We start from the raw sequence: 25,720 nt of genomic DNA, 5'->3' as shown, positions 1-25,720 counted from the left end.
CCCCCCCACGGGGCAGGTGCTGTCGTTGTTGGAAATAAAAGTTCACTCTCTGTGGTGCCGTTGGGGCCGCGGCCGCCGCCTCTGCTGGGTGCCAGGGCTGCGGCTGGGGAAGGGGAGGGGGATGGTCGTCGCCCCGTGGGGACCCCCGGCCTGTCTGCTCCCCCCTCCCTGCTCATTCTGAGCCCCTGCCCACGCTCTGCTTTGCAAATCGGCGTCTTATCGTGGGAGCCAAGAGCAGTAAATTACACGTTAATTAATCTATGAGCAAATTAGTAACTTGGAAGGCAATTACCCTGCGTTCTGCAGAGGCATGGAACCGGGGGGAGGGGTCTCATCCTGCCGGTGCTGAGCCGCGCACTGAGGGTGTGGGTGCCTCTGGGGATGGGGCACAGGGGCAGGGGGGGGGCTGGCACTGCCAGGCTGGTGCTGGACCAGGAGCTGTGTTGGGAGAGCAGGCTGTGGGCATGAGGCAGAGGGGGGCAGGATGTGGCTCCATCGTGGTTCCCAGCACCTGAGGCAGAGGGGGGCAGGATGTGGCTCCATCGTGGTTCCCAGCACCTCAGGCAGCGGGTGCTCTGCCCTGGTCCATCACAAACCGACCGTGAGCCAGCCATGTGGGCAAGAAGGCCAATGGCAGCCTGGGGGGGCATCAAGAAGAGCGTGTGGGCAGTGCCCTGGGGGTGATGCTGTGTGCTGGGGGCTCTCCCCAGGGATGCCCCCCCTTGCCTTGGCCTTGCTCTCAGTGACAGCAGCAGCCACATCCCCTCGCTCTGGTCACTGGAAGCTGCCACACACCGGGACCCCCCCCCCCCGCCTCCCTCCCACGTTTTGGGGGACCCAGGGCTGGCTCCAGCCCCTCCTTTCCTCTCCCTTCCCAGCCCAGCTCAGCCGTGAGAGGCGGCGTCAGGGTTTCCTGGGGCATCTGTTGGCAATTAGCAGCTCTGATTACTCATGGAGCCGCCATATGGGGTGAGGGAACGGAGCCCGGCGTGTCCCGGCTCGGGGGGAGCAGCCCCCAGCCCTGCGGCTCCGGGCAGAGACCGGGGGGGTGGTACAGGGTGGGTTGGAAAAGCTCTGGAGCCATTTTCCATCTGCAATTTCCATCAGAGCCAAACTTCCCCCTTCCCCCTCCCGTGCCAAAAGCGTGGGGTTAGGGGGGGAAGCGCTGAGGGAAGGGCTGTGAGGCTGCAGCCCGCGGCCAGCGCCGGCGCTTGGCTCCTCAGCAAAGAATTTCCTCCCAAAGACGCAAAAGTGCTGCTTTAGCACCGTGGAAACAAACGGCCCCGACCGAGGGGGAAAGAATCCCCACAGGCTCCCTCCTTCCTGGCCAATGGTGGAACTGGGAGGGAGGAGAGGATTGTGCCCAAATCAGTGCAGGAAGAATTGAACCCACAAAGTCCTGGCTGCAGGAGTTCCCTGGCAGGGGCTGGGCGCTGTTACCCCAACCCTCACCCCACAGCCTGGGGGGGCCGTGCTGGCAGCTGTGGGGCTGGGACATGGAGCCCCACGGTCCCGCAGTCGCCACGTGATGTTGGGTTTGGAGGTGAATCATGTCCAGCCCCGGAGCTGCCGGGTTGTGCCGCGGCTCCTGGCTCCCGGCAGCCGGCACCGCTCGCTCTTGGGAGCTGCCCTGGCCTCTGGCAGTTTCCCACGCTGGGCTGGGGGGCAGCAGGGTCCTGTTTTCCACCCCCCAGCTCTGCAGCACTCCTGGGGCTGCAGCCAGGCTGCTCCTTGCTTTGCTGAGCGCTGGGGAGCAGGATGCGGCCTCTTGCCCCAGGGACACTCATCCCCTGGAAGAGGGAGCAGAGGTTTCCACACTGGGGCTGTCGCTGTGCTCCCAGGGCCAATGAGGTCGCTGGGCTGGGGACAATCATCCCAGGGCAGCTCTTTAGGCAGAGCTGTTTCCCTGAGAGGGGTGTCAGCCCTGTGCCAGGCTGCCCAGGGAGCTGGGGCAGTGCCCAGCCCTGGAGGGGTCCCAAAGCCGTGGTGCTGAGGGCTGTGGGTCAGTGCTGGGCTGGGCAGGGCTGGGACTGCAGCAGCTCCAAGGACTTTGACAACCCAAAGGATTGTGTGATTCTGGCAAACAGGGGAAGCTGAGGCACGGGAAGAGCAGCAGGAGGAGATGCAACCCCCCAGAGCAGCCCTGGGAGCTGCTGGCTGTGCTGGTGTTGGCAAGGAGTGTGGCTTGAGAGGAAGGGACGAGGCTGCCCCCTGTCCCTGCCCCGCTCTGGGTGGGTTGTGGGGCTGTGCCAGGTGCTGGGGGCCAGGGCAGGTCCCACCTGCCCCAACCCAGGAGACACACAAAGCCTGGCTCGTGCTCACAGAGCGGTTCATTGCTGCTGGGTGGCCACAAAGGAACAACAGCTCTGGCTGAATAATGGTCCAACCAACAGGAATTATTAAAAGTTTCATTATATTTCATACCCACTTGCCTTAATTACCCTTAATTACTCCAGTGTGCAGCTCGCTGAGGAATGGAGTGCCCTGTCACCTCATCTCAGGGGCTGTGGGCTGGATAAATGGCAGAGTGGAGCTGCTCTTCAGAAGCAGCAGCACTTGGTTTGCCCACAACAGCTTATTTACTGTGGGCTGAATAAATAGCAGTTGTTAATTAGAGCTCGTTTATTGAGATGCATCGTGGCCCTAACACACATTTGTAAAGCTTCAGTGTAAATAGATTCATCACAATTTGGGGAGGGAAGCAGCTGAGCAGAGGCCTGGTGCTGTGCTGGGCATCCCTGGGAGGGGGAATGCGGGCGTGGGGACACGGGGACAGCCCCTGGACCCAAACTTGTGTGGGTCAGTGGTTGTCCTGGGTGGGCTCACAGGGGTTTGGAGTGGGCAGGGGATGCTGGAGCAGGCAGCAGGGCAGCACTGGGGGCTGGCAGAGACAGCGTGAGCCCGGATGGGTGCTGGATGCCCACAGGGCTTGGCAGGGCTCTGGCACTGCCACTGAGGCTGCTTCAGCTCTGGACAGGCAGTGGCTCTGGCCCTGGGGACGTGGGGGAGTCCTGGTCTGGCTGCCCCTGTGCCATGGGGGCTGCCTGGGGCTGCTCCCACCCGGTGGGATGCCAGTGGAGCAGCATCCTGGAGGGACACCTTCCTCCCCCCGTTCCGGCCAGTGATGCCAGCCCCGGTGCCAGCACCTGCGTCCCCTCTGGTCCCTGGGGCAGGAGGAGCTGCTCCACGGGGGTGGCAGCCAAGGAATGGGGTTCACCCCCATCCCGGGGCTTCGGGACCCCGGCTCGGTCCCGTCCTCCGGGCGGGGGTCCGGCAGGTTGAGGAGGAGGAGGAGGAGGAGGGCGGGGAGCCGAAGGCGGGCGGTGGTTCGGGTCCCCCCCCGGGTTCGGGAGGCGGAGGGCGGGCAGCGGCCGGGGGGCAGCTGGAACCCCCCCGGAGGGAGGCGGGGAAGGGGGCGGCGCGGCCGAGCTGCCGGTGTCCCGCCGAGCTCCCACCGCCCGGAGCGGCCGGAGCCGCCGCCGCTGCCTCCCCCCGGCCCCGCCGAGCACCAGGTGAGCCCCGGGGACGGGACGGGACGGGACGGGACGGGACGGGACGGGACGGGGCGGGGCGGGGCGGGGCGGGACGGGGCGGGGGGAGGGGAACGGGGGGATTCCCCGTAATTAATCACAACTCATCACCGCCCCCGGGGCTGGGCGGGACCGAGGCGGCGTCGGCTCCCGGAGCCGCGGGGACCCGCCGGTGCGGAGGGAGGAAAGGCGGGGGGTGAAGAGGGAAACGGGCGGGTGGGCGCTGCGGGAGCAGGGGGGGAGCGGCGATGCGGGCGAGCAGGGCAGCGGGGCACGCCGGCGGTGCGGGGCCAGGGCAGCCGGCAGCTTTGCGGCGGTGCGGGGGGCTTGGGGCGGTGCGGGGGGCTTTGGGGCAGGGGAGCCGCGGGGCAGAGGCAGGGCCACCCATCGCGGGGGTGCGCGGTTGCTGTGCGTGGGGATGGAGGTGCGGGGATGCACATGTGGGGATGGAGGTGCGGGGATGCACGCGTGGGGATGCACATCCCACTCCCGCTGTCGGGTCTGTCCCAGCGGCCGGGTCTGTCCCGCGGCTGCCGGCAGGACACGGGCAGGAGCCAGGACAGATCAGGGTGATCTCCAAAGTTTTGGGCCATCCCGGGCATCCCCATGGGAGATAAAACAGGAGGGAGTGAGACTTTCCCGCGGGGGTCAGCTCAGGGGGCAGCTGGTTGTGCTCTGGGGCACCCCAGCCTCTGCCTTTCTGGATACTTGGAGTAACTTTGGGTGCTGGGGTTGGCCTGAACCTGTGAGTGCTGGAGTGTGCTCTGTGTGCTTGGCTGGGTGTGGAGCAGATGGGGGGGGCACACTGAACCCCCAAAACATGGCCAAGCTGTGGCCCAGCATCAGGTCAGCATCAACACCGTGCCAGTGGCCTTGCTGTCGGTGTCCCAGCGCAGACGAGCTCGTGGGACACAGGATTGTGCCCAGCACGTGCCTGTCCCGCTGCTGCCTCATCTCTCTCCCTTGCAGGCAGCCACCTGGGCCCTGAGCCACAGCTGTGGGCACCATGAGGGGTCTCTGGGCCCTGGCACTTGCAGGACTCGTCAGTGCCTGTGAGGGGAAGGAGCTGCCGTCAGCAGAAGGTACGAGGCACCGGGAGTGGGGGCTGGGGGAGCTGTGTGGGAGCAGCCTCCTCTGCCTCTGCTTGGGGAGAGAAGGGTCAGGGCAGACCCAGGGACTGCAGGGCAGAAGTGGCTGGGAGACACTGACCCTTTATGCCAGGACCACTCACAGGGGCTGGTTGGTAGCCAGAGCAGTGGCTGTGGACATGGGATCCTCGCTGAGCACCAGCTACCCAGGCTGGGGGGGCCTCATTCAGCATCCTGTGTGGGCAGGGGCCAGGGAGAGCCGAGCTCTGGGGACACCCCCATCACCCCCCAGCAGCTGGGAACACCCCATGGCCCAGGGGTAGCGTGGAGGGAGCAGATGTGGCGTCGCTGTGGGCGTGGGGCACGTGCTGCCAGCTGGCAGCGGAGCCGGCGCCGGCGGAAGCTGGGGCTGGCGCGGGGCGAGCCGGGGCCGCTCTGTAGGTGAGCCAGAGCCGCTCAGGGCAGCAGGGAGGATGCACACGGCTCCCAGAGGGGTTTTGGCCCTCATCTGCAAGGTGGGAAGAGGTTTGGCCACGGTGAATACCAACGGTGGATGGTTTGGGGCCGTCCCCGTGCAGCTCAGCCACGAGCGAGCCCGTGGGGGTCCCAGCTGGGGCGTCGCAGGCTGTGGGGCCGCTGTGTGTGGGGGCTGCTGTGGGGGCTGCTGCAGCTCAGGGTGAGCTGGAGGCGGATGGTGGGGAGGAGCTGCTGGCAGCGAGGCCGTGGTTGCATCAGTCTTTGTGGGGGTGGAGCGGCGGCTCGTCCCAGCAGGGCCTGGGGGCTGCCCAGCTTTGGCCCATGCAAGGTCTCCACGGCCACCACCGGCACCCCCCGTCCCTCCTGGCACCCCCCGTCCCTCTTGGCACCCCCCGTCCCTCCTGGCACCCCCCATCCCTCCTGGCACAGCCACCCAGCCCCAGACCCTTCGTTAGGGAGGCTTGAGGAGATGAGGTTTCCCTCCAAGGCAGCGCTGGGGCTGGGGCAGGCTCAAAGCAGAGCACTCCTGGGGTGATTTATGCTTCGCTTTCCGTGTCCTGCCCCGCTGCAGATGAGCTCAGCACCAGCGGGACGGAGCTCCCCTGCTCCGAGCCAGCAGCCCCCGCTGCTGCCACATCCCAAGGGGGTCCCGAGGGCTGTGGGCACCTCCCTGCGCTGTGTGTGAGCAAGTGGTCAGCCTGGGGGAGAAGCACCGTGGTGGTGCTGGGCAGGGACGGGCAGCGGGGCTGTGGGGGCCGGAGCCACCCCCACAGGAACAGCCAAGGGCTGGGGGAGAGCCGGGTGAATCATCGAGGGCCATCCCTGCTCCAGGGCCGGTGTGGATGGAGACAAAACAAATTCCTCTTTCAATACCTCCTTGTTTCCTCCTCTCTGGAGCCTCCTGACATCTGGCAGTGGCCAGCGGAGGTGGATTGATGCTGCTGAAGCTCTCATAGATCAAGAGGGGCTACAAACAGCAGCATCTCCCTGATCCCGCCTGACACGGCGTTTCCTGCAGCTCAGCCTCTGGCTGTCCCCTGGCTGAGCCCTGGGGTCTGTCCCCTGAGGGTGTCACTGGGATGGGACGGGAAGGGGCATCTCTGGGGGCATCTCTGGGGGCATCTCTGGGGGCATCTCCCACCTTGGGTGTCTCTTGGTGCCGGTTCCAGCTGCGGGGCCAGGGAAACATTTGAGCTGGTGAATTGGCTGCAGGGAGCTCACTGCCCGTCCCTTCCAAAGCTCCTGCCTGGCTGCCTGTGGGCTGTTTGCTGTCCTGGGAGCTGCCTCTGCCAGCAGCCTCAGGGAGCTGGGGGCTGGGGGCTGGGGTGAGCTCCCAGCAGCCCCCTGAGACCCGCCAGGGTTTGGGGGGCTCTGCACAGTCCTGATACAGCCTCAGGCTGTGGTGACCTCCTGCTTTGCCCTGCAGGGGGGCTGTGCCCACAGCTCTGGGATGAGGATCTGGTTGGGGACAAGTATGAGAACGTAACAGGTAAGGAAAGCTCCTCTTGCCCCACAGAGGTCCCCACACTGCCCCAGCTCCCCTGGGATGGGCTCTGCTCCCCTACCCGGAGAGCACCAGCCCTTGGTGCCAGGGCCAGGCCTCACCTCCTCTGCTCTGTCCTGCAGGTTTTAACCTGATTAAAAGGTTTGACCTGCTGAAGATCTCCTCCATCAAGCAAAGCCACAGCCCCCGGGGGCTGCCGGTGCTGCGGCTGGGCGCGGTGCCGCTGGTGCAGCCCACGCGGTGAGTGGCAACTGCAGCACCGCCAGGAGCCCGCCACAGCTCCCCAGGCTTTGCCCTTGGCTTGGGCTGGGGGAGGTGCAGAGGTGCCAGTGGTGGGTGCAGCCCTGGGGCTGCCCAAACCACCTTCCTCCTGGAACTGATGGGCTGCGGTGGCTCGTCTGGGATGGAGCCAACCTGGACTGAACCGCAGCTCTGGGGCTGCTCTGGGGCTGCTCTGGGCTGTTCTGAGGCTGCTCTGGGCTGCTCTCCTCAGCTTGGCAGTCACTCACGGGGCTCTAGACAAGCTCAGAACCCTGCACAGCTCCGAGCAGGAGCTGCTGGGTTTGTCGAGGCCGTGAGGGGCTGTTGGGGGAGGTTTGTGGACACCTTCAGCCCCGCTGTCTCCAGCACATCCTGCCTGGAGGGGCAGGGACTGGCAGAGGTGCTGGCAGGGCTGCTGCAGCGTGGCGAGGTGGGAGCAGGTCCACGTCCTCTGGAGCTGTTCCTGGAGGAAACTGCTGTGGTTTGCACTGCTGCCTCCTCCAGCCCTCCTGTCCCCACACAGCCCCAAGGCTGGCACACAGCTACGCTGGGCACAGGGCTCTCCTGACCTGGGCAGCCAAGTCCTTAGATGGCTCTGAGATGGCAAATGCTGCAGCCTGGTGTTGCTCTTGGCTGGGTGCCTGTGGCAGCCCAGAGCCGGCCCTGGGGAGGGTTCAGCACGGGACTGGCCCTGGCAGCCCTGTCACGAGCTCCAGATGGCCACCCATGGGTTCTCCTTCACCCTGTCCCTGCCTTTGGTGCCCAGCAAGGGTGGCCTCATGGACAGCAGAGGGGACTGGTGGGTCTGGCCCATTCCACATGCTTTGGTCCAGCTCCAGAGTGGTGGTTTGGAATATGCCTGGTGTGGTGCAGCTGAGGCTGGGAACAGAGTGGAGCCCAAAGCAAATGTTTCCAGTGGCTGAGCCTGCCACAGGCAAGCTGGGCAGACCTCTCAGGATGTGGCTGCCACAAGTCCTTGCTGCAGAAGCAGGGGTCAGGCTACAGGCAGGAGATGGGGATCTGTCCCACGGAGCCTGTGGGGTCAGGGATGTGTTCCCCCACTGCTTGGGGACAAAATTCAGTACCCCAGTGATGAGAACGAGGCCCTGGGCATGGGGCAGCCCCAGGAGAGATGTGTTTGGGATGAACAGTGGAGAGAGCAGTGGTGGAGGGGACAGTCAGTGTGTGACAGAGGGCTGCAGGGAGCTGGGGGTTGGGCTCTGCTCCCCAGTAATGAACAACAGGACAAGAGGCAATGGGCTGCAGTTTCCCCAGGGGAGGCTGAGGCTGGAGCTGAGGCAGAGCTGTTTCCCTGAGAGGGGTGTCAGCCCTGTGCCAGGCTGCCCAGGGAGCTGGGGCAGTGCCCAGCCCTGGAGGGATCCCAAAGCCGTGGGGCTGAGGTGCTGAGGGATCAGTGCTGGGCTGGGCAGGGTGAGGGCAGGGCTGGGACTGCAGCAGCTCCAAGGGCTTGAACAACCCAAATGAGTCTCTGATTCTGTGCCTCTGATGCCCGTCCCCACAGGCAGGTGTTTCCCCACGGGCTCCCCTCCACCTTCACCCTCATCCTCACCGTGCTGCTGAAGAAGAACAGCACCGGGGAGCACTGGTACCTGTTCCAGGTCACCGACCGCCAGGGCTACCCCCAGGTACGGCCCCGGGGCGCTGGGCTTCGAGGGGCCACCCCGGAGCCGTCCCCCAGCACAGCCCCGTCCCGTCTCTGCCCAGCTCTCCCTGGCCGTGCACGGCCCCGAGAGGAGCCTGGAGTTCCGGGCGCGGGCGGCCGGCGCCGTGTTCGTGGGCAGAGCCGTGGCCTCGCTGTTCGACGGCCGCTGGCACAAGCTGGCTGTGGCGGTGCAGAGCCGCGGCGTGGCCCTGCACCTCGACTGCTCGTCCATCTCCTCCAAGCCGCTGCCGCCGCGGCGGGCGCTGAGCCCCGAGGGCAATGCCCTGCTGGGGCTGGATGCTGTGCGCGGCACCCCGGTGCGGGTGAGTCCCTGCTGAGCCCTGGGCACGCTCTGGGCACACTTTGGGCATGCTCTGGCCACGCTCTGCACCCGTCCCCTGCCAGCCCCTGACCCCCCGGCCCCTTCCCGCTGCAGTTTGACATCCAGCAAGCTCACATCTACTGTGACCCCGAGCTGGCCAGGCACGAGGGCTGCTGCGAGATCTCGGCTGCTGGGGTGAGTCCCCAGGGAGCCCCGAGGCCCTGGCGCTGCCAGCCACGGCCACAGGGGAAACTGAGGCACGCTGAGGGCAGGGGTTTAGAGCTGCCCTGTGGGTCGCCTCCTGCCTGTGGTGGGTGGGGATGGAGGGCAGGTCTCTGCCAGCCCTGGTGCCTCTGGAGAGAGGCCAGTGCAGGGCTAACAAGGTGATGAGGGGGCTGGGTGATCGTTCTGCTGGGGAAAGGCTGCAGCCCTGGGGCTGTTCAGCCTGGGGGAGAGAAGCCTGAGCTCGGGCACCTCAGCAATGCTGATCAATCCCTAAAGGGTGGGTGTCAGGAGGATGGGGCCAGCGCCAGGACAATGGGCACAGGCTGGCACACAGCCCCTGGCACAGGAGGAGAAGCTCCTTCGGTGCTGGGGTGAGGGAGCCCTGGCCCAGGCTGCCCAGGGAGGGTGTGGAGGCTCCTGCTCAGGAGGTTTCCAACCCCAGCTGGACACGTTCCTGTGCCCCCTGAGCCAGGGGCAGCTGCTGGAGCAGGGGCTGGGGCTGGATCCGCTGTGTATCACGCTGGATGGTCCCAGCTCCCACCCCCACGCCCCTCTCCCTGCAGTGCCCCAGCGAAGCGCCCAAGACCCGTCGGCAAGCGGAGCCGGCGCAGAGCAGCAACCTGATCGAGATGTCCCCGCAGCCCGAGGGCCGGGTGTACACCCGCTGCTTCTGCCTGGAGGAGCCGCTGGGCTCGGTGAGTGCTGGGCACGGGGGTCCCTGCAGCCCCCCACGGGCACAGCGCGGAGCTGCACCCGCACCAGGGCGTACCCCGGCTGCATGGGCAGGAGGTGCCCAGGCAGGAGAGCAGGCGGGTAGCACCCATGGGTGCTCTCTACAGCTCGGTGACAGGAGGCTGGAGAGAGCTGGGGGTCGGGTTCTGCTCCTCAGTAATGACAGGACCAGAGGAAATGGGCTGGAGTTGCCCCAGGGGAGGCTGAGGCTGGAGCTGAGGCAGAACTGTTTCCCTGAGAGGGGTGTCACCCCTGTGCCAGGCTGCCCAGGGAGCTGGGGCAGTGCCCAGCTCTGGAGGGATCCCAGAGCCGTGGGGTGAGGTGCTGAGGGCTGTGGGTCAGTGCTGGGCTGGGCAGGGTGAGGGCAGGGCTGGGGCTGCAGCAGCTCCAGGGGCTTTGCCAACCCAAACCCTTCTGTGATCCTGTGGGTGCTCTTCTCTCTTCACAGCAGTCAGTGAGGACCCCAGGGAGGACTGGCCTGAAGGGGGATTACAAGGAGAAGGTACAAGGAGGTGGCAGAGGGTGTCCCAGCCTGGCTGCCCTGGCCCTGGCGTGCCCACTGCTGCTGCTGCCATGCCAGGAGCCTGTCCATGCCATGGGCTCAGCCTGTCCCTGCAGCGTTTGGGAACTTGCTGCTGCTGCCAGAGCTGCAGGGACTCCTGCAGAAGTGGCTGCTCTGCTTCCCCGAGCTGGAATTGAGGCCCCACTCAGGCTGTGCTGCTGCTGGAGCCATCCCAGCCGTGGCCAAGGGCCTCTTTGTTCCCTCCGAGCGTCTCCGGAGCGCTGCCAGCTCTGGGAAGCGGCTGCAGCTCAGCCCCTGCCCCAGCCCCGCCAGGCTCCGTCCCCCCAGGGCTGCTCCAGCCCCTCTGGGATCCTCCTGGGGATCCCCAGGCTGTGCAGATCGGATCCAGCAGCGTGGGTTGTGCTCCACGAGCCTGGTTGGCTTTTCCTCTCCCCTCCCTGCCCCATGTAACTTCCCCTGGGCACCCCCCAGGCAAGTGGGGACCCCAGTGAGGGGCTGAGGTGTGGGGCTGCCTCCAGATGTGGGGTGTAAGCCTGGGGAGCTGTGCTGAGCCCTGCCACAGGGCACCACAGGGGGTGGGCAGCCCTGTCCTGCCTGGCACTGGGTCTGTGGTTTGGCCCAGAGGAGCTGTGGGTGAGCCACGAAGCCACAGGGACGTGGCAGGGGGAAAACACTCTCCTGGCTCTTCCCTTCTCCACCCTGAGCATCACCCTGTGCCCATGGGCACCCCAGGGCTGGCCCTGGAGACAGATACTGCTGGGTGAGCTCCGTGGGTTTGGGGTGCCCAGGGGAGTGGGGCTGTGGGTGCTGGGGGCTGTTTGGGTGCCGTGGGCAGTGCCTGGAGCTGGTGCAAGTTGCCATCTCTGTCTCTTCCAGTGCCCACCCTGCTCACCACAGATGGCCTCAGCAAACGTGAGTGTGCCACTGTCTGTGCTGGCAGGAGGGGATGAGGACCCCAGCCCAGCCCCTGCTGCCTGGCAGCTGGCAAAAGCCACTGGGGTGCTGGTTTGGGGGTGGCACCCGCTGCTCTGCTCCCCCTGACCCTCAGCTCCTCCTGGCCCTGGTCTCTGATCCCTCCCAGACGTGGTCCCATTCCCATGGCAACGGGAGGTGTGGGGCTGATGTGGGGCGATAGTGGGTGTTTGGGTCCCCACGTGCCCCGTGAGGTCCCTGATGTGGGGACAGGGTGTTGGGAGGATGGGCACTGTGGCTGTCTCCTGCTTGGAGCCCGTGTGCCCTCCCAGCGCTCTGGGTGCCGTGGGACATCGTTCTCCTCTCTCTCTAGGTCACAGTCGGTCCCTCGGGTCCAAAGGTAGGTTTGTGACCCCCTTGGGCCCCACAGAGCCCAGCTCCTGCAGGGATGTGGCCACACAGACCCTGGGCTGTGTGTGGAGCATCCCTGCCCGGGAGCTGTGGCACACGTGGTGGGTCCCGTGCCCGTCCCATGCCCGTCCCGTGCCCACAGCCCTCGTCTCTCGCAGGGGGCGAAGGGTGAGCGTGGGCTGCCCGGCCCCGCTGGCAGCAGGGGCGAGAAGGGCGAGCGGGTGAGTGGCTGTGGCCGTGTCCCTCTGGGGGCTGCTCCTGCCCCCCACAGCCCCCGGCCCCAGCCGTGGCAGGCGCAGGCAGCGCCCCCTGAGCGCCCGCTTTCCCCTGCAGGGTGCTGACTGTGTGCGCAGCCACCCCGGCGGCCCCGTGCAGGTGAGACCCCCCCAACAGCCCTCTGTGTACCCCCCACCCCTGGCTCTGCTGCTCTGCCTCACCCCACTCCTTCCTCCTCCTCCCCACAGTGCGCTGAGGGGCCTCAGGGTGAGAAGGGAGAGCGTGGCGAGGCGGTAAGTGTGATGGGCACCCCGAGGCGCCCCCCTCGTGTGTTCCCTGGGCTGGAGGGGGGGTCTGGCCCAAGCTGGGGAGTGGTGAGGGGCTGAAGGGAGCTGTGGTGTGACTGGGAGGGAAGCCCCTGCGTGAGCCCACCGCTGGGCACCCACCTTGCCCTGCTGTTCCCACGTAGGGGGTCCCGGGGGCAACCGGCGCCGACGGGCAGAAGGTGAGTGCAGCCCAGCCGTGTGACCCAGCCTGGCAGCGGGGACACGGCTGCCACGGGGGTCCCAGCACGCTGGCAGAGCTGCCAGGACCTGGGGAGCGTGGGGGGATGATCTGAGTGACAGAGTCTGTCTGTCCCACAGGGCCAGAAGGGCGAGAAGGGCGACGGGGGACTGCAGGGCAAGCCAGGGCGGCCGGGACGTGACGTGAGTCGTGCTGGGTGGTCCTGGGCACCCACCCCCTGGGGCACCCACCCCCTGGGGCATCCCGTGGGCAGTGGGGTCCCTCCACTGCACCAGCCCCCACAGTGCTGCACGTGCAGAGCCTTCACACCCCTCTCCCCATCCCCTGCAGGGCCGGCCCGGCGAGATTTGTGTGGTGGGTCCCAAGGGCCAGAAGGTAGGTGGGGGTTTGGGGGTGAGTGGGTGGGAATTGGGCCACCCACTGGCACTCACACCCCTCCTGTTGCTTTCCAGGGTGACCCTGGGCTCGTGGGACCCGAGGGGCTGGCTGGGGAGCCGGGACCCCCGGGGAAGCCGGGCTCTCCGGGCATTGGCATTCCAGGGAGGCCGGTGAGGACCCCCCTGGCATGGGGCTGTGCCCAAGGGGCAGCCCCTGCTCAGCACCGTGGGGCTGGCTGGCCGGGAGGCTTGGGCAGGGCTAATGCCATCCTCTCTCTCCCTTGCAGGGTGACCCTGGGGGTCCCCCAGGCCCAAAGGGAGAAAAGGTGAGTAGGGGGAAAGGGGGGTCCTGGACCGCTGTGCTGAGTCAGCAGCATCTCACGGTGCTGCCGGCTGGGGGTGGCCCAAGGTTTGGCTTGGGGACAGGAAACCCCCTGGGAGGAACACAGGAGTGCCAGGGGCTGTGGTTTTCCCCCCTGGGGGCTCAGGCTCTCCTGTCTCTGGCTCCAGGGCAGCTGGGGAGCTCCTGGGCCGGGAGGATCGCCGGGGATGCCCGTGAGTACCGGCGGCTGCAGCCAAAGCCCGGGGTCAGCGCCGGGTTTCTTGGCTCAGGGTCGGGGCCACTGGCTGGAGCTGTGGTGGGATCCGAGCCCAGGCACGGGGAAGGCTGTGGGAGAGCTGACAGCCTCGCTCAGAGCTGACACCGGCCCGTGCCACGGCTGGTGCAGGGCTTGGGGGCTGCTGGGTGGCATTGCCTGGGCAAACCTTGGCCTCGGGGCTCCCTGAAGCTGCCCCATCTCCTGCCTTCCTCCCACAGGGACCCCCTGGCACCCTGGGGCCAAAAGGAGACAAGGTGGGTGCGGCAGCGGGACGTCCTGGCAAGGGGCTGTGCCACATCTCACCGTGCCGCGGCTGTGGCAGCCCCTGCCAGGCTGTGCCCGTCCCGTGGGCTCGGGGCTGCTGGGTGCATCTCGGGGGCCTCCCCCAGGACCCCCCAGCCCTGGGCTGTGTGTCACTGTCTGCTGTGGGCAGGGTGAGCCGTGTGAGGTGTGTCCCACCGGCCCTGAGGGGCTGCTGGGTGCCACGGGGCCGCCGGGCAAACCTGGGCCCAGGGGAGCGCCCGGAGCACCCGGCAGGGACGGCGTCTCGGTGAGTCTGGGACCAGGAGCAGGGCAGAGAGGGGGTTCTCTCAGCACCCTTAACCCTCCCTCTTGATTTCCCCCTCCCCAGGACAGACCTGGCCCCGTGGGACCCAAAGGGGACAGGGTAGGTGACGGGGGGGCACAGGGTGGGCTGGCAGGGCCAGGGGATGCGGGGCAGCGTCCGGCACAGCTCCTGTGTTTCCTCCCCAGGGAGATCCTGGCATGCAGGGGGTGAAAGGAGAGAAGGTGAGTGCCCATCCCTGCATCCCCTCAGCCTGCTCAATGGGCAGCCCCCTGACTGTGCCCTCGCAGGGGGACTCGTGCCTGTCCTGCGATGCCCGTGTCCTGGCTGCGCTGCTGCGGGCACCCAGCGAGGGGCTGGAGGGGCTGCTGGTGAGTACACGGGGCTGAGCCCCCCCTCCAGTGCCAGAGGGGCACCCCGAGGCCGTGAGGGTGCTGTGTGTAACCTGTGGGGCATTCAGCAGGGTGACGTGGGGCTGCCTGGCATCAAGGGCCAGAAGGTGAGTGAGCCCAGTGCCCACCCTCCTCTCTGCACCCCCCCGAGGGGGCAGCAGCGGCTGGGTCACGCCGTGGGCTTCCCCTGGGGCCTCACCCTCACCCCACTGTCTTGCAGGGGGATCTGGGCCAGGAGGGACCCCCAGGCAGAGCGGTGAGTGGGGTGCTGGGTGCCCAGGGGTGCAGGGGCTGTGCCCTGTAGTGTCACCTCAGCTCTGGCTTCTCCGTGCAGGGGCTCCAGGGAGACAAAGGTGACCCAGGTGTGCAGGGGCTCAAAGGAGAGAAGGTGAGTCCTGTGATGGGACCCCCTGGGACCCCACTCCCTGCCCCCCCTGTGTGAGTCCTTCCCTGTGAAACCTCTGCAGCTCTGGCCATGGCTGGAGGAGTGTCCAGGTCTGGGCTCCCCAGCTCAGGGGAGACAGGGAAGTGCTGGAGAGAGGCCAGGGCAGGGACAGCAAGGTGCTGAGGGGATGCAACGTGTGTGAGGAGGAAAGGCTGGACACCTTCCCGTGCCCCCTGAGCCAGGGGAAGCTGCTGGAGCAGGGGCTGGGGCTGCAGCAGCTCTGCAGGGCCCTGCACACCCCACCATTGGGGCACTCTGCCAACAGCCTGAGGTGGGGGGAGCAGCAGGGCTGGGACCCCCCATGCCCACAGCGCTGCAGCCCCCAGGCCAGGCTGTGACCAGGCTGTGCCCTGTGCAGGGTGAGCCGTGTGGGCAGTGCCCTCCTGCACCACAGGCCCTGGAAGGGGCAGCCACGGTGCTGGCTGTGCCGGGACCAGCGGGGCAGAGGGGCCAGGACGGCGCCCCGGGCAGAGCGGTGAGTGCCCCCCGTGCCCAGCGGTGCCCGGTTTTGGGGGGGATGCTGTGACCTGAGCCCTTCCTCTGCTCCTGCAGGGCAGACCTGGGGACGTGGGGCAGAAGGGACAGAAGGTGAGTGGGGCTGGGGAGGGGATGGAGGTGGCAGAGCGGGCACTTGTGGGGCTGGGGGAGGGCCGTGTGCCCCCCAGCCTCCCTGCCAGCCTCACCTGGTGTCTGGCAGGGCGATGCTGGCAGCCCTGGGGACCCTGGCACCCCGGGCATGGCTGGTGTCCCGGGGCTGTCGGGTGAGCCTGGCATCAGGGGTCCCGCCGGCCCCAAAGGCGAGAAGGTGAGACCCGCCCCCCTCCTCCCCAACGCTTGTGTGGGCACCCCCACGCTGTGCCCTGGCATCACCCACCCCCTCCATCCCCCTCCCATGCCCACTGTGCCTCCCCCGCAGGGAGACGCCTGCCAGCCCGGCCCCACTCCGCACGGCGCCCTCTCAGACGTGGTTGGCATCCCGGGCAAACCCGGGGCCAAAGGGGACCAGGGACCCCCGGGCATGGGGCAGCCAGGCAGACCCGTGAGTGCCCCCCAGCCCCCCGCAGCCCCCTGGCACCGTGGCCTCGGGGTGACCCCGCTGTGTTTCAGGGGAAGCCGGGACTGCCCGGGGCACAGGGTCCTGCCGGGCTGAAGGGGCTGCAGGTGAGTGGGGCTGCGGGGGGAGGGGGTGGGGGCAGGGTTTGGGGGGCAGGGGAGGGGGGTCTTGGGGCCATTCACTGTCCTGCTGTGTCCCCAGGGTGAGCCAGGACCACCAGGCATTGGGCAGCCAGGGCCAGAGGTGAGTGCCCGTGCCATGCTGTACCATGCCATGCCATGCTGTGCCATACTGTGCCGTGCCATGCTGTACCATGCCATGCTGTACCATGCCGTGCTGTGCCATGCCATGCCATGCCATATCATGCCCCTTAGCAGTGCCATGCTGTGCCATGCCATGCTGTGCCATGCCATGCCGTGCCATGCCCCTTGGCAGTGCCATCTCTCTCACACTCTGCTGTTCACAGGGAGAGCCTGGGACCCCTGGACCCCCTGGGACACCCGTGAGTAGCGTTTGAGGAGCCCACAGCCCCCTCCCCAGTTCCTGCCCATGGGGGGATTCACAGCCCTGCAGCATCAGCCCATCCTGCCCCCTCCTGCCCCGCTGCTGGTGGTGGCAGTTGGGGTCCTGGGCAGCGGCCCCTGGGCACAGTGCTGTCCCCACAGCCGGCTGGGTGGGCAGAGGGGCTGGCTGGGGGCTGCTGGGGGGTGCTGACACTCTCTCCCACCCCCCCAGGGCCCCCCTGGACCACAGGGCCCCCCAGGGATGGCAGCAGAGAAAGGTGCCAAGGTAAGGGGGTGTCCCCCAGCCCTCCCTCCCCTGGCTGTGCCCCCACTGCTGCTGTCCTTCCTCTGCAGGGGGCTCCAGGGCCCAAAGGTGCCGTGGGACCCCCTGGGCCACCGGGAACCGGCGTCGTGGGGCCTCAGGTGAGTCCTGCCCTCGGGGATGGGCACTGCCATCCTCCCCTGCCCCTGCACCCTGGCTGAAAGCCACCCTGCAGTGCTCTGAGCCCAGCACCCAGAGCTCTGAGCCCTCCTCTTCCTCGCAGGGCCCCGAAGGGCAGCGGGGGCTCCCTGGCTCCAGCGGGCAGCCGGTAGGTCGGGGGCTGGACGGGCAGCGATGCCCTGTGGTGGGGGGCACGGGGAGGGGGGAGGCAGCTGCTAATGCCCACCTCTGCCTTTCCTCCTGGCAGGGTGAGAAAGGTGCCCGGGGAGAGAAGGTGAGTCATGCTGGGGGGTGAGCTGTACCCCCTGTGCCAGCCCAGCACCCTCCCTGCCCTCACCCCCCTCTCTCTGCAGGGAGACCCCGGGGACTGCTCCTGCCCCCCCAGCCCACGCCAGGACCCCAGCTACTCTGGGATGCCAGTAAGCACCACGAGCACCCCCCTGGGCACCCCCCAGCTCCACTTTGCCCCCCACTGACCGCTCTCCCCTTCCTCTGTGCCCCAGGGAGCGCCGGGACTGTGGACAGGGATGTCCTGGCAGCCGGGTCCTCAGGTGGGTGCTGCCCCTGCTGCCCCGTGCCCACCAGCCCCTTCCCCACCACCACCTCACCCCTCAGCTCTCTCTGTGTTTTGGGGTGTTGCAGGGTCCCCCCGGAGCCCCCGGCCCCCCCGGCCCTCCCGGTGCCCCGGGTCGCCAGGTGAGCGCTGGGAGCTGGGACCAGGGACTCATCCTGCTCAGCTTTCAGGGCAGGGGCTCAACCTTCCCTCTCTGCAGGGGATGCCAGGGCACAACGGTTTGCCAGGACTGCCTGGGCCAGCTGGAGACCTGGTAGGCAGCATCTCAGCCCACACCCCCACTCCCCCACTCCCACCCATCCTGCACCTCCCCCAGGGCAGGGAGCACCCCCTCCCCTCTGCATCCCTTCCAGGGCCCCCTGGCTGCCATGGCCGAGAGGAACATCGAGGTGCTGAAGGTGAGAGCTCCAGGGATGGGGCACCATGACTCTGTGGGTCAGACTCAGGGGACTCCCAGCACCTCGGGCTGCTCCTGACTCGCTGTCTCCTCCCAGAGCCTGTGTGGGGACTGTGCCCAGCTGCAGGCAGCCTTCACAGCACCCAGCAGCATCGAGGGGGATGGGGGCATGCCAGGCGCCCCTGGCACTGAGAGCTGTGCCCAGGTGAGTGTTTCCCACCTCTGGGTGGGTGCCCAGAAGCTCCTGGCCCAGATGAGTCTTGGAGTGAAGTGTAAAGATGATCCTGAGCCCTAGGCATTGGCTCAAGAGGTGGTTGTGCAAAACAGCAGGTGCTGAGCATGCTCTGGGCACACTCTGACATACTCTAGGCACATGGGCATGCTCTGGGTACACTCTGGGAACACTCTGGGCATGCTAGTCCTGCACAGCAGGCAGGTAGGCTCCATGCACAGCTCCTACCTGCCTGCATGGGAACCCAGGGAGGGTGAGAAGCTCATCCTGAGCTGGAGTGGGCTGCAGCAGTGGGTGCTGAGTGCCCCAGCGCTGCAGGATGTGGGGCTCTGTGCCCAGCTGTGCCCTCTGCAGAGCAGCCCTGGGTGACTCCTGGGTTCTTCTTCCAGTGCTTTGCCCAGTTCCCACGAGCAGAGGAGGCTCGGGTGAGTGGAGCTGCTGCCTGGCAGCCTCTCCCTGCCCCAGGGTGCTGCAGGGATGGGCCCTGCTGGGATAGGACCTGGCACTGTCCCCTCGCTGTGGGAGCAGCTGAAGCTTTGGGGAGCAGAGAATCAGAGAAGGATTTTGCCTGATGAGCTTCAAGGGCTTTCCCAAGTCCCAGCCCTGCCCTTGCCCTGCCCAGCCCAGCACTGACCCACGGCCTCAGCACCTCAGCCCCACGGCTCTGGGACCCCTCCAGGGCTGGGCACTGCCCCAGCTCCCTGGGCAGCCTGGCACAGGGGTGACACCCCTCTCAGGGAAACAGTTCTGCCCCAGCTCCAACCTCACCCTCCCCTGGGGCAGCTCCAGCCCCTTTCCTCTGGTCCTGTCATCATCTGGGAGCACAGACTGACCCCCAGCTCACTGCAACCCCCTGTCAGGGAGCTGCAGGGTGATCCAGGCAGTGTGGAGGTCGCTTTGGGAAGCACTTGGCAGGGCTCTGGCTGGGGCAGAGCTGTCCCCAGCCCCTGATGTGTCCCCATTCCCTGCAGGGTGACAGCCCTGACCCCGACTGTGGGGGTGACCCCGGGTTACCGGGTGCCCCGGGCATCCCTGGCGAGAGAGGCGAGCAGGTGGGTGCACCCCAGACCCCCAGCACTGCCCCTTCCTCTGGCACCCCCATGGCTGTGCCCTCAGTGTCCCTCAGAGCTGAGGTGGGACCAGGTCCCTGTCCCCAGTGCGTGGTCACAGCTCCTGCACCCGTCTCTCTCCCCAGGGCTCCCCAGGACTGCGGGGACCCCCGGGACCACCCGGGCCCATCGTAAGTAGCTCTGCCTGGGATAGGGGGGGCTGTGGGGCTCTGCAGGCATCGTGTCACAGGCCTGGGGGGCTTGGAGCCCCCTCCCCACTGCAAGTCACCCTGCCCCAAAGCCACAGTGAGGCACAGCATGGCACGGCCCGTCTGGAGATGGAGGCTCAGGCGCTGCCAGCCCGGAGACAGAGCAGGAGCCCGGCGTGGTGCGAGGCTGAGGCCGAGCTGGCTCGTGCCCAGCTGCTCTGTGGCTCCCTGAGGACTCAGCCCAGGCTCTCAAGTGCCATTTCCAGGCTGTGACCTCCCTGTTTCTCCCCTCAGGGCCCCCCAGGCTTTCCTGGCACGCCTGGCGCACCCGGACTGCCCGTAAGGACCCAGCACGGCTCCGCTCTGTGCCCTGTGTTGCTGCCGCTTCCTTTGGCTGTGTCCCCTTGTCCCTGTGCCCCCCTGGCAGCAGCTGCAGCCCAGCTGCCCCCTTCCCCTTCCACCCCATCTCCATCCTCCCATTTCCACCTCTTCCATCCATCTCCAGGCAGGTCTGGGGTCTGCAGGCTCGGGAGTGACCTTCCTGAGCTCAGGGACCCGGCGCTCGGCGGCTCTGCTGCCCACGGCAGGGCCGTTCCCTGCACCCAGCGGGCCCAGGGCTGCCTTGTCCCAGCAGCTCTCAGGGTGCTGGCAAGCTGGTGGCCTGGCTTGGTGCCCGTGGCTGACTGCAGCTCCCCTGGGGCAAGCTGGATGTGCCCGATGGCACCCGGCTGCTGCCCCCAGCGACTCCTCTCACGGGGGTCAGGAGAGTCCCCCTGTGCAGCCGCTGCAGCCTGGGCTCACCCTGCTCCTCCCCTGCCCCCCAGCTCCTCTGGGGCCAGCCAGCCTCCACCACCACCTCCATCTTGATCTTCATTGTCATCTTCATCCTCATCCTCATCTTCATCCTCCCGCTCCCTCCTCACTCGAGGCGGCGGCGGGGCCGTGCGGCAGCTCTCGGAGGATCCCGCCCTCCCTGGCCCGTGCCAGTGCCAGTCCTGTCCTGCTCTTGTCCCCTGGGCTGCTAATGTCACCGTAACACCACGGTCTGTGTGGGTGTCTGGGCTCTGTGTGGGTGTCTGGGCTCTGTGGGTGTCTGGGGGTCGCTGCTCTGTGGTGTGCCAGCGTGTCCTGTCCAGCCTCCACCGCCTCCTCACCCCACTAACCCGTCACACTGTCCCCGTGTGCCCCCCTCCCCGTGTCTCCCTGTGCCCTGGGGGGACAGGGGGCAGTGGTGGCAGCCAGGCTGGAGCTGTGGTCGGGGCAGTGGCCAGTGTGCCAGGAGCTGGGCATGGCACCGGGGCTGCCCGTGGCTCCTTGCCCCTGGGCCACACTGACCTGTGAGCGTTCCTGGCCACCCTTGTGCACTGAGCCTGGTGCCATGGCTGGAGGGAGCCCAGCCAGGTGCCAAGCAGGTCCTCCCTGGTGCCCAGAGCTGCTGGGCACGCTGGGGCCAGCACGGGCTGGTGGTCACAGTCCCCACGGGCTCTCAGCCCCCACGCTGTGCCCGGTTGTGCTGCCAGCCAGGCACAGCCCTGGGCAGAGGCTGCAGGAGCCCCACTGCAGCTCCTCTCTTCTCCCTCCAAAGGGTCTCCAGGGGGAACGTGGCCCCACAGGGCTTGCTGGAGCCAAAGGGGAGCCGGTGAGTGGTGCTGGAGGAGGGGACAGGGGGACACCAGTGCCCTGTGGGCTTTGGGCACCTGCAGGGGCATTGCAGGGGCTTCAGCATCCTCTTTGTCCTGCACAGGGACCTCCAGGGCAGCCTGGCTACCCCGGTGCAACAGGCCCCCCTGGCCTTCCTGTGAGTAGCACGGGGAGCCAGGCAGCATGTGCCAGCCCCCAGCCACCCCCATGTCCCCATGTCCCCCCATCCCTCCCTGCTGGGGTCCCCCCCTGCTGCCAGGGGCATCCATCCCCTGCCCCCCGTGCCCAGTGCCCTCCCCACTGCCCCTCTCTTCACTCCATCCATCTGTGCCCTGGCTCTGCTCTGTCTTTCCCCATCCATCCCTGTCCCCATCTGTCCCCTCCATGTCCCATCTGTGCCCCGTGTCACCCCTCTCCTGCGTGGAGCCTTCATCCCCTTCCTCCCCCAGGGCATCAAAGGCGAGCGAGGCTACGTGGGTCCCCCCGGGGAGAAAGGGGAACTGGTGAGTCCCTGGGGGCTGTGCTCGGGGGGCAGAGGGTCTGGGGGCTCTCCCAGGTGCCCCCTCCCCACGGGCACCGGGGCTGAGTCCTTCCAGCTGTGTCCATCTGACTCCATCCATTGCTCCCCTCCCCAGGGACCCCCCGGCATGGACGGGCTCCCCGGTCCCACGGGGCCAGCGGTAGGTGACCAGCTCCTGGGGGGCTGTGGGGAGGGGGTGGGGGGACAGCCACGGTGGCCATGGGGCCAGTGAGGTGCTTCTCACCCACTCACCCACCTCCCTCCCATCTCTGCAGGGCCCCAGGGGTGAGCGTGGGCTCCCAGGCAGTGCTGGTGAGAAGGGCGACCAGGTGAGCATCCCTGAGGGGACCCCCAGGACCCTCCTCGGGCAGGATGTGACCATGGGGGTCTGACTCAGCTCCTGGCTCTCCACAGGGTTTCCAGGGCCAGCCTGGCTTCCCAGGGCCACCAGTGAGTATGTCCCAGCACCTCAGGGGTCTCCAGGACATGCTGCCTGGCCCCAGCTCTGTGTTCCCATGGCCCCTCGGGGCTGGGGAGCCGATGGGGATGGGGATGGGGATGGGGATGGGGATGGGGATGGGGGTCTCTACCAGGGGAACACAGGCACATTCTGTGGGATGAGGTGCAGAGAGCAGCCCTTAAAACGAGGCAGCTCACCCTGTGATGCCCCAAAACCCCTCTTCTCTTTAGGGGCCTCCTGGCTTCCCAGGGAAGGTTGGTCCAGCTGGACCCCCAGGACCTGCAGCTGAGAAGGTGAGTGCTGAGGGGGAGTGAATGCTGAGGGGGAGTGAGTGCCAGGGGGCATGGCTGCATGGTGGCCAGGTTTGGCTGCTGCTCTGTGGGGTGGCTGAGGGCTGCCCAGCCCTGGCTGCTCCCATCACCTCCCATGGCTCTTGCAGGGCAGCGAGGGCATGCGTGGCCCCACAGGGATGCCAGGACCCCCTGGACCCCCAGGACCCCCAGGCATCCAGGTAAAATCCCCCCCATGTCACCCTTGGGGACGGGATGGCTGGTATCGTGCTGCTGCTGGCTGGATCTGTCCCCCAGGGATCTGTTCCCATGCCCCAGGGATCTGTTCCCACGCCCTGGGGTACCCCAAGAGGTTCCCTTGGGGACCCCAAAAGCCCCTCAGTGCAAACCACCTTCTGCCACCCTCCCTTTCCCCCGTAGGGCCCCGCTGGCTTGGAAGGACTGGATGGCAAGGACGGCAAGCCAGGGCTGCGGGTGAGGCTCTGAGGCATTCCTGGGTGCTGGCAGAGGAGCAGCCACCCTGCAACCCCCCAGCACACCCCCAAGCCCTGTCTCTTTCCCTGCAGGGTGACCCCGGGCCCCCTGGGCCTCCAGGGATGATGGGTCCCCCGGTGAGTGTTCCCTTCCCTTGTGCCCCCTCCCCAGTGCTGGCTGCCTGGCACATCCCTGCAGCCAGGAGCTGGTGTCCCCTCAGCTGGGATGTCCCACCGTGTGCCCCTGGGCGTGCTGAGCCCCAGAGGAGGGTGGGCATTCCCCTGGCACCAGTGCTGCTCCTCCTGGGGGGGGTCACCTGCCTCGTTTTGCTGGTGGGAGCAGGTACCCCCCCACCTCCCCCCAACTCCTTTCCTCCCAAGGGCTTCAAAGGGAAGACGGGTCTCCCAGGTCTCCCAGGACCGAAGGTGAGTGCTGGTGGCACCAGGGGACCCTGGGAGGTGCCAGCCCTGGGGCACCTGTGTCCTGCACACGCTGCACTGCCCACCATGAACCTTCCTCCCCTCAGGGTGACTGCGGCAAACCCGGCCCCCCGGGCAGCACGGGCCGGCCCGGAGCGGAGGTGAGCGAGGGGAGGTGGGCACAGGAGCCCTGAGCTGCAGGGACCCCGTGCCACCTCTGACCACGCCGCCTTCCTCAGGGTGACCCCGGCCCCATGGGACCCCAAGGCCGACAGGGACCCCCAGGGCTCATCGTAAGTTGGACCCGTCCCCCCAGGGCACACGGGGCAGGTGCCCATGGCAGGGGTGTGGAGGGGCTCTGCAGGGAGGGGGGCATCACCTGCAGCCCACTCCACACCCCAATCTGTGTCCCCAGGGTCCCCCCGGCAGCCCAGGGCAGCCAGGTCCCGCTGGCCTCACTGGAGTGGTGAGTAGTGACCCGGCACAGCCTGGGCTGGGGGATCAGCTGGAGCCCTGTGCCCAGGTCTGGGCTCCCCAGCTCAGCAGAGACAGGGAGCTGCTGCAGAGAGGCCAGGGCAGGGACACCAAGGTGCTGAGGGGATGGGATGTGTGTGTGAGGAGGAAAGGCTGCAGCCCTGGGGCTGCTCAGCTTGGGGAAGAGAAGCCTGAGCTCAGGGGGCCCTGATCAATGGTGATCAGTCCCTACAGGGTGGGTGTCAGGAGCACGCGGCCAGTGCCAGGACAAGGGGTAACGGGCACAGGCTGGAACACAAGGAGAAGCTCCTTTGGTGCTGAGGTGAGGGAGCCCTGGCCCAGGCTGCCCAGGGAGGGTGTGGAGGCTCCTTCTCAGGAGGTTTCCAACCCCCCTGGACACGTTCCTGTGCCCCCTGAGCCAGGGGAAGCTGCTGGAGCAGGGGCTGGAGCAGCTCTGCAGGGCCCTGCTCACCCCACCATTGGGGGATTCTGTGGTGGGGGGCTGGGATGGGGCTGCCTGGCTGCCATGAAGAGCAGGTCTGAGGGTCGCTGTCCCCATCCTACACTGACGCCCCTGGCTGCCCTCTCCTTCCTCCCTGCAGGGGCTGAAGGGCGAGAGGGGCTCTGTGGGGGAGCGAGGGCTGCCAGGGATGCCAGGCCAGCCGGGATCCCCAGGCCACCCGGGACCACCGGTGAGTGCAGCGGGGCCTGAGGGGTGCCACGGAGACCTGGGGGGGCTGCACCAGTCGCCATCTCACTGTGATTTGACAGGGGGAGCAGGGAGCAGACGGACCCGTTGGTAAAGAGGTACGAGCGTGGGCTCTGCAGCTCTGCCACGGGCACCCGAAGGACGGCTCGCGGCCTCCCCTGCCCTGGCCAGGCCGTGCCCGGGGTGCCCATGTGGGGGACACCCTGCTGCCCCTCACCTGTGTCTCCTCAGGGCCCCCCAGGAAAACCCGGCCTCGCGGGCCCGGCGGGACAGAAGGTGAGGGCAGAACCTCTGCCATGCTGGCACCCCCCCAGCCCAGGGGGGCTGGCTCTGAGCCCTCCCCCTCTGCCCCTCCGCAGGGCGAAGCGGGATCCCCCGGCGACAGAGGCTACCCCGGGGAGAAGGGCCGGGCCGGTGTGCCCGGGGGGCCGGGGAAGAGCGGCGCCATGGGCCTCGTGGGGCCGCGGGGCCCTGCGGGAGAGAGGGGCCCCCCCGGCTCGCCGGGCCCTGCGGGCAGCCCTGGGCTGCCGGGCCCCCCGGGCACCATGGTAAGGGTTGGGGTCTGCTCTGAGCTCCAGCACCCCCTGGCCAGGGCCTGCTGGCCACGGCCCCTCCCGTGTGTGTGTGTGTGTGTGTGTTCCCCTCCCCAGGGAGACGCGGTGAATTACGACGAGATCAAGCGGTTCGTGCGGCAGGAGCTCAGCAAGATGTTCGAGGGTGAGGTGTCGGCGGGGCCGGGGGCAGCGTGGGGGGTCCCCAGCCCCCCTGAGCCCCCCCTGAGCCCCCGCTGCCCGTCCCGCAGAGCGCATGGCCTACTACACCTCCCGCCTGCACTTCCCCGTGGAGATGGTGGCAGCCCCGGGCAGACCCGGGCCGCCGGGGAAGGACGGGCTGCCGGGCCGGCCGGGCCCGCCGGGCTCACCGGGGCTGCCGGGGCAGATCGGCAGAGAGGGGCGGCAGGGAGTGCCGGGCATGAGGGGTACGTGCTGCTCCCCCCGCCATTCGCCCCGTGCCCAGCCTCTGCCGGGCTCTCACCCCTCTGCATCCCCCTCCCCTCCCGCAGGTGAGCCGGGTGCCAAGGGCGAGAAAGGCGAGAAAGGTGTCGGGGTGATGGGGGACAGCGGCCCCCCGGGACCCCCAGGTGAGCCCCCTCCCTCCACGAGACCGCCAGCGCCATGCCGGGGCTTGCTGCCACCCCCCCTGCTCTCCCACCCTCTTTCTCTCTGTCTCTTCCAGGTCCCCAAGGGCCACCAGGCTATGGGAAGATGGGTCCCCCGGGCCCGGTGGGTCAGCAGGGCATCCCTGGCATCCCCGGGCCCCCCGGAGCCACGGGGCAGCCGGGCAAGACGGGGCACTGCAGCCCAGCAGACTGCATGGGCGCCATGGCCATGGAGCAGCCCCTCTTCCAGCCCAAAAATGTCAAGGGCCCGTTCGGCTGAGGCTCCCGGCGCCCCCCGTGCCCCCCACCTTTGCTGTTAATATTGTTTCCCTGCTGTGCCGGGGCTG

The 25,720-nt window shown here is 67.7% G+C and overlaps 1 protein-coding gene across 2 annotated transcripts; it reads left to right on the top strand.

Moving 5' to 3' along the window:
• Window positions 1-3,445: 3,445 nt before the first annotated feature.
• COL16A1 (collagen type XVI alpha 1 chain) lies at window positions 3,446-25,720 on the top strand. Of its 2 annotated transcripts, none has more exons than XM_062014594.1 (71): window positions 3,446-3,512; window positions 4,500-4,612; window positions 6,522-6,584; window positions 6,722-6,839; window positions 8,383-8,506; window positions 8,586-8,846; window positions 8,960-9,040; window positions 9,634-9,765; window positions 10,251-10,304; window positions 11,202-11,237; window positions 11,611-11,637; window positions 11,807-11,869; window positions 11,982-12,023; window positions 12,113-12,157; window positions 12,334-12,369; window positions 12,509-12,571; window positions 12,720-12,764; window positions 12,842-12,937; window positions 13,054-13,092; window positions 13,277-13,321; window positions 13,584-13,619; window positions 13,799-13,915; window positions 13,997-14,032; window positions 14,119-14,154; window positions 14,221-14,301; window positions 14,391-14,429; window positions 14,543-14,578; window positions 14,657-14,710; window positions 15,126-15,242; window positions 15,320-15,355; window positions 15,465-15,572; window positions 15,684-15,806; window positions 15,875-15,928; window positions 16,023-16,064; window positions 16,288-16,323; window positions 16,557-16,610; window positions 16,679-16,747; window positions 16,870-16,914; window positions 17,014-17,040; window positions 17,120-17,185; window positions 17,270-17,317; window positions 17,409-17,462; window positions 17,540-17,593; window positions 17,694-17,738; window positions 17,835-17,942; window positions 18,359-18,394; window positions 18,941-19,021; window positions 19,165-19,209; window positions 19,522-19,566; window positions 20,813-20,866; window positions 20,972-21,025; window positions 21,318-21,371; window positions 21,504-21,548; window positions 21,664-21,717; window positions 21,803-21,838; window positions 22,079-22,141; window positions 22,288-22,359; window positions 22,559-22,612; window positions 22,705-22,749; window positions 22,993-23,037; window positions 23,139-23,192; window positions 23,271-23,324; window positions 23,447-23,497; window positions 24,108-24,197; window positions 24,277-24,312; window positions 24,446-24,490; window positions 24,574-24,762; window positions 24,865-24,931; window positions 25,017-25,193; window positions 25,278-25,355; window positions 25,451-25,720. In XM_062014594.1, the coding sequence occupies exons 2-71, from the start codon at window positions 4,537-4,539 to the stop codon at window positions 25,651-25,653; spliced, it is 4,794 nt and encodes a 1,597-aa protein (XP_061870578.1). In that variant the 5' UTR covers window positions 3,446-3,512; window positions 4,500-4,536; the 3' UTR covers window positions 25,654-25,720. The 2 variants fall into 2 exon arrangements, with proteins under 2 accessions (XP_061870578.1, XP_061870577.1); XM_062014593.1 differs by lacking the exon at window positions 3,446-3,512 and adding an exon at window positions 3,650-3,702.

This window comes from Colius striatus, chromosome 24, assembly GCF_028858725.1.
Source record: "Colius striatus isolate bColStr4 chromosome 24, bColStr4.1.hap1, whole genome shotgun sequence".
Lineage (NCBI taxonomy): Eukaryota > Metazoa > Chordata > Aves > Coliiformes > Coliidae > Colius > Colius striatus.
This window is presented reverse-complemented; position numbering and strand designations above follow the sequence as displayed.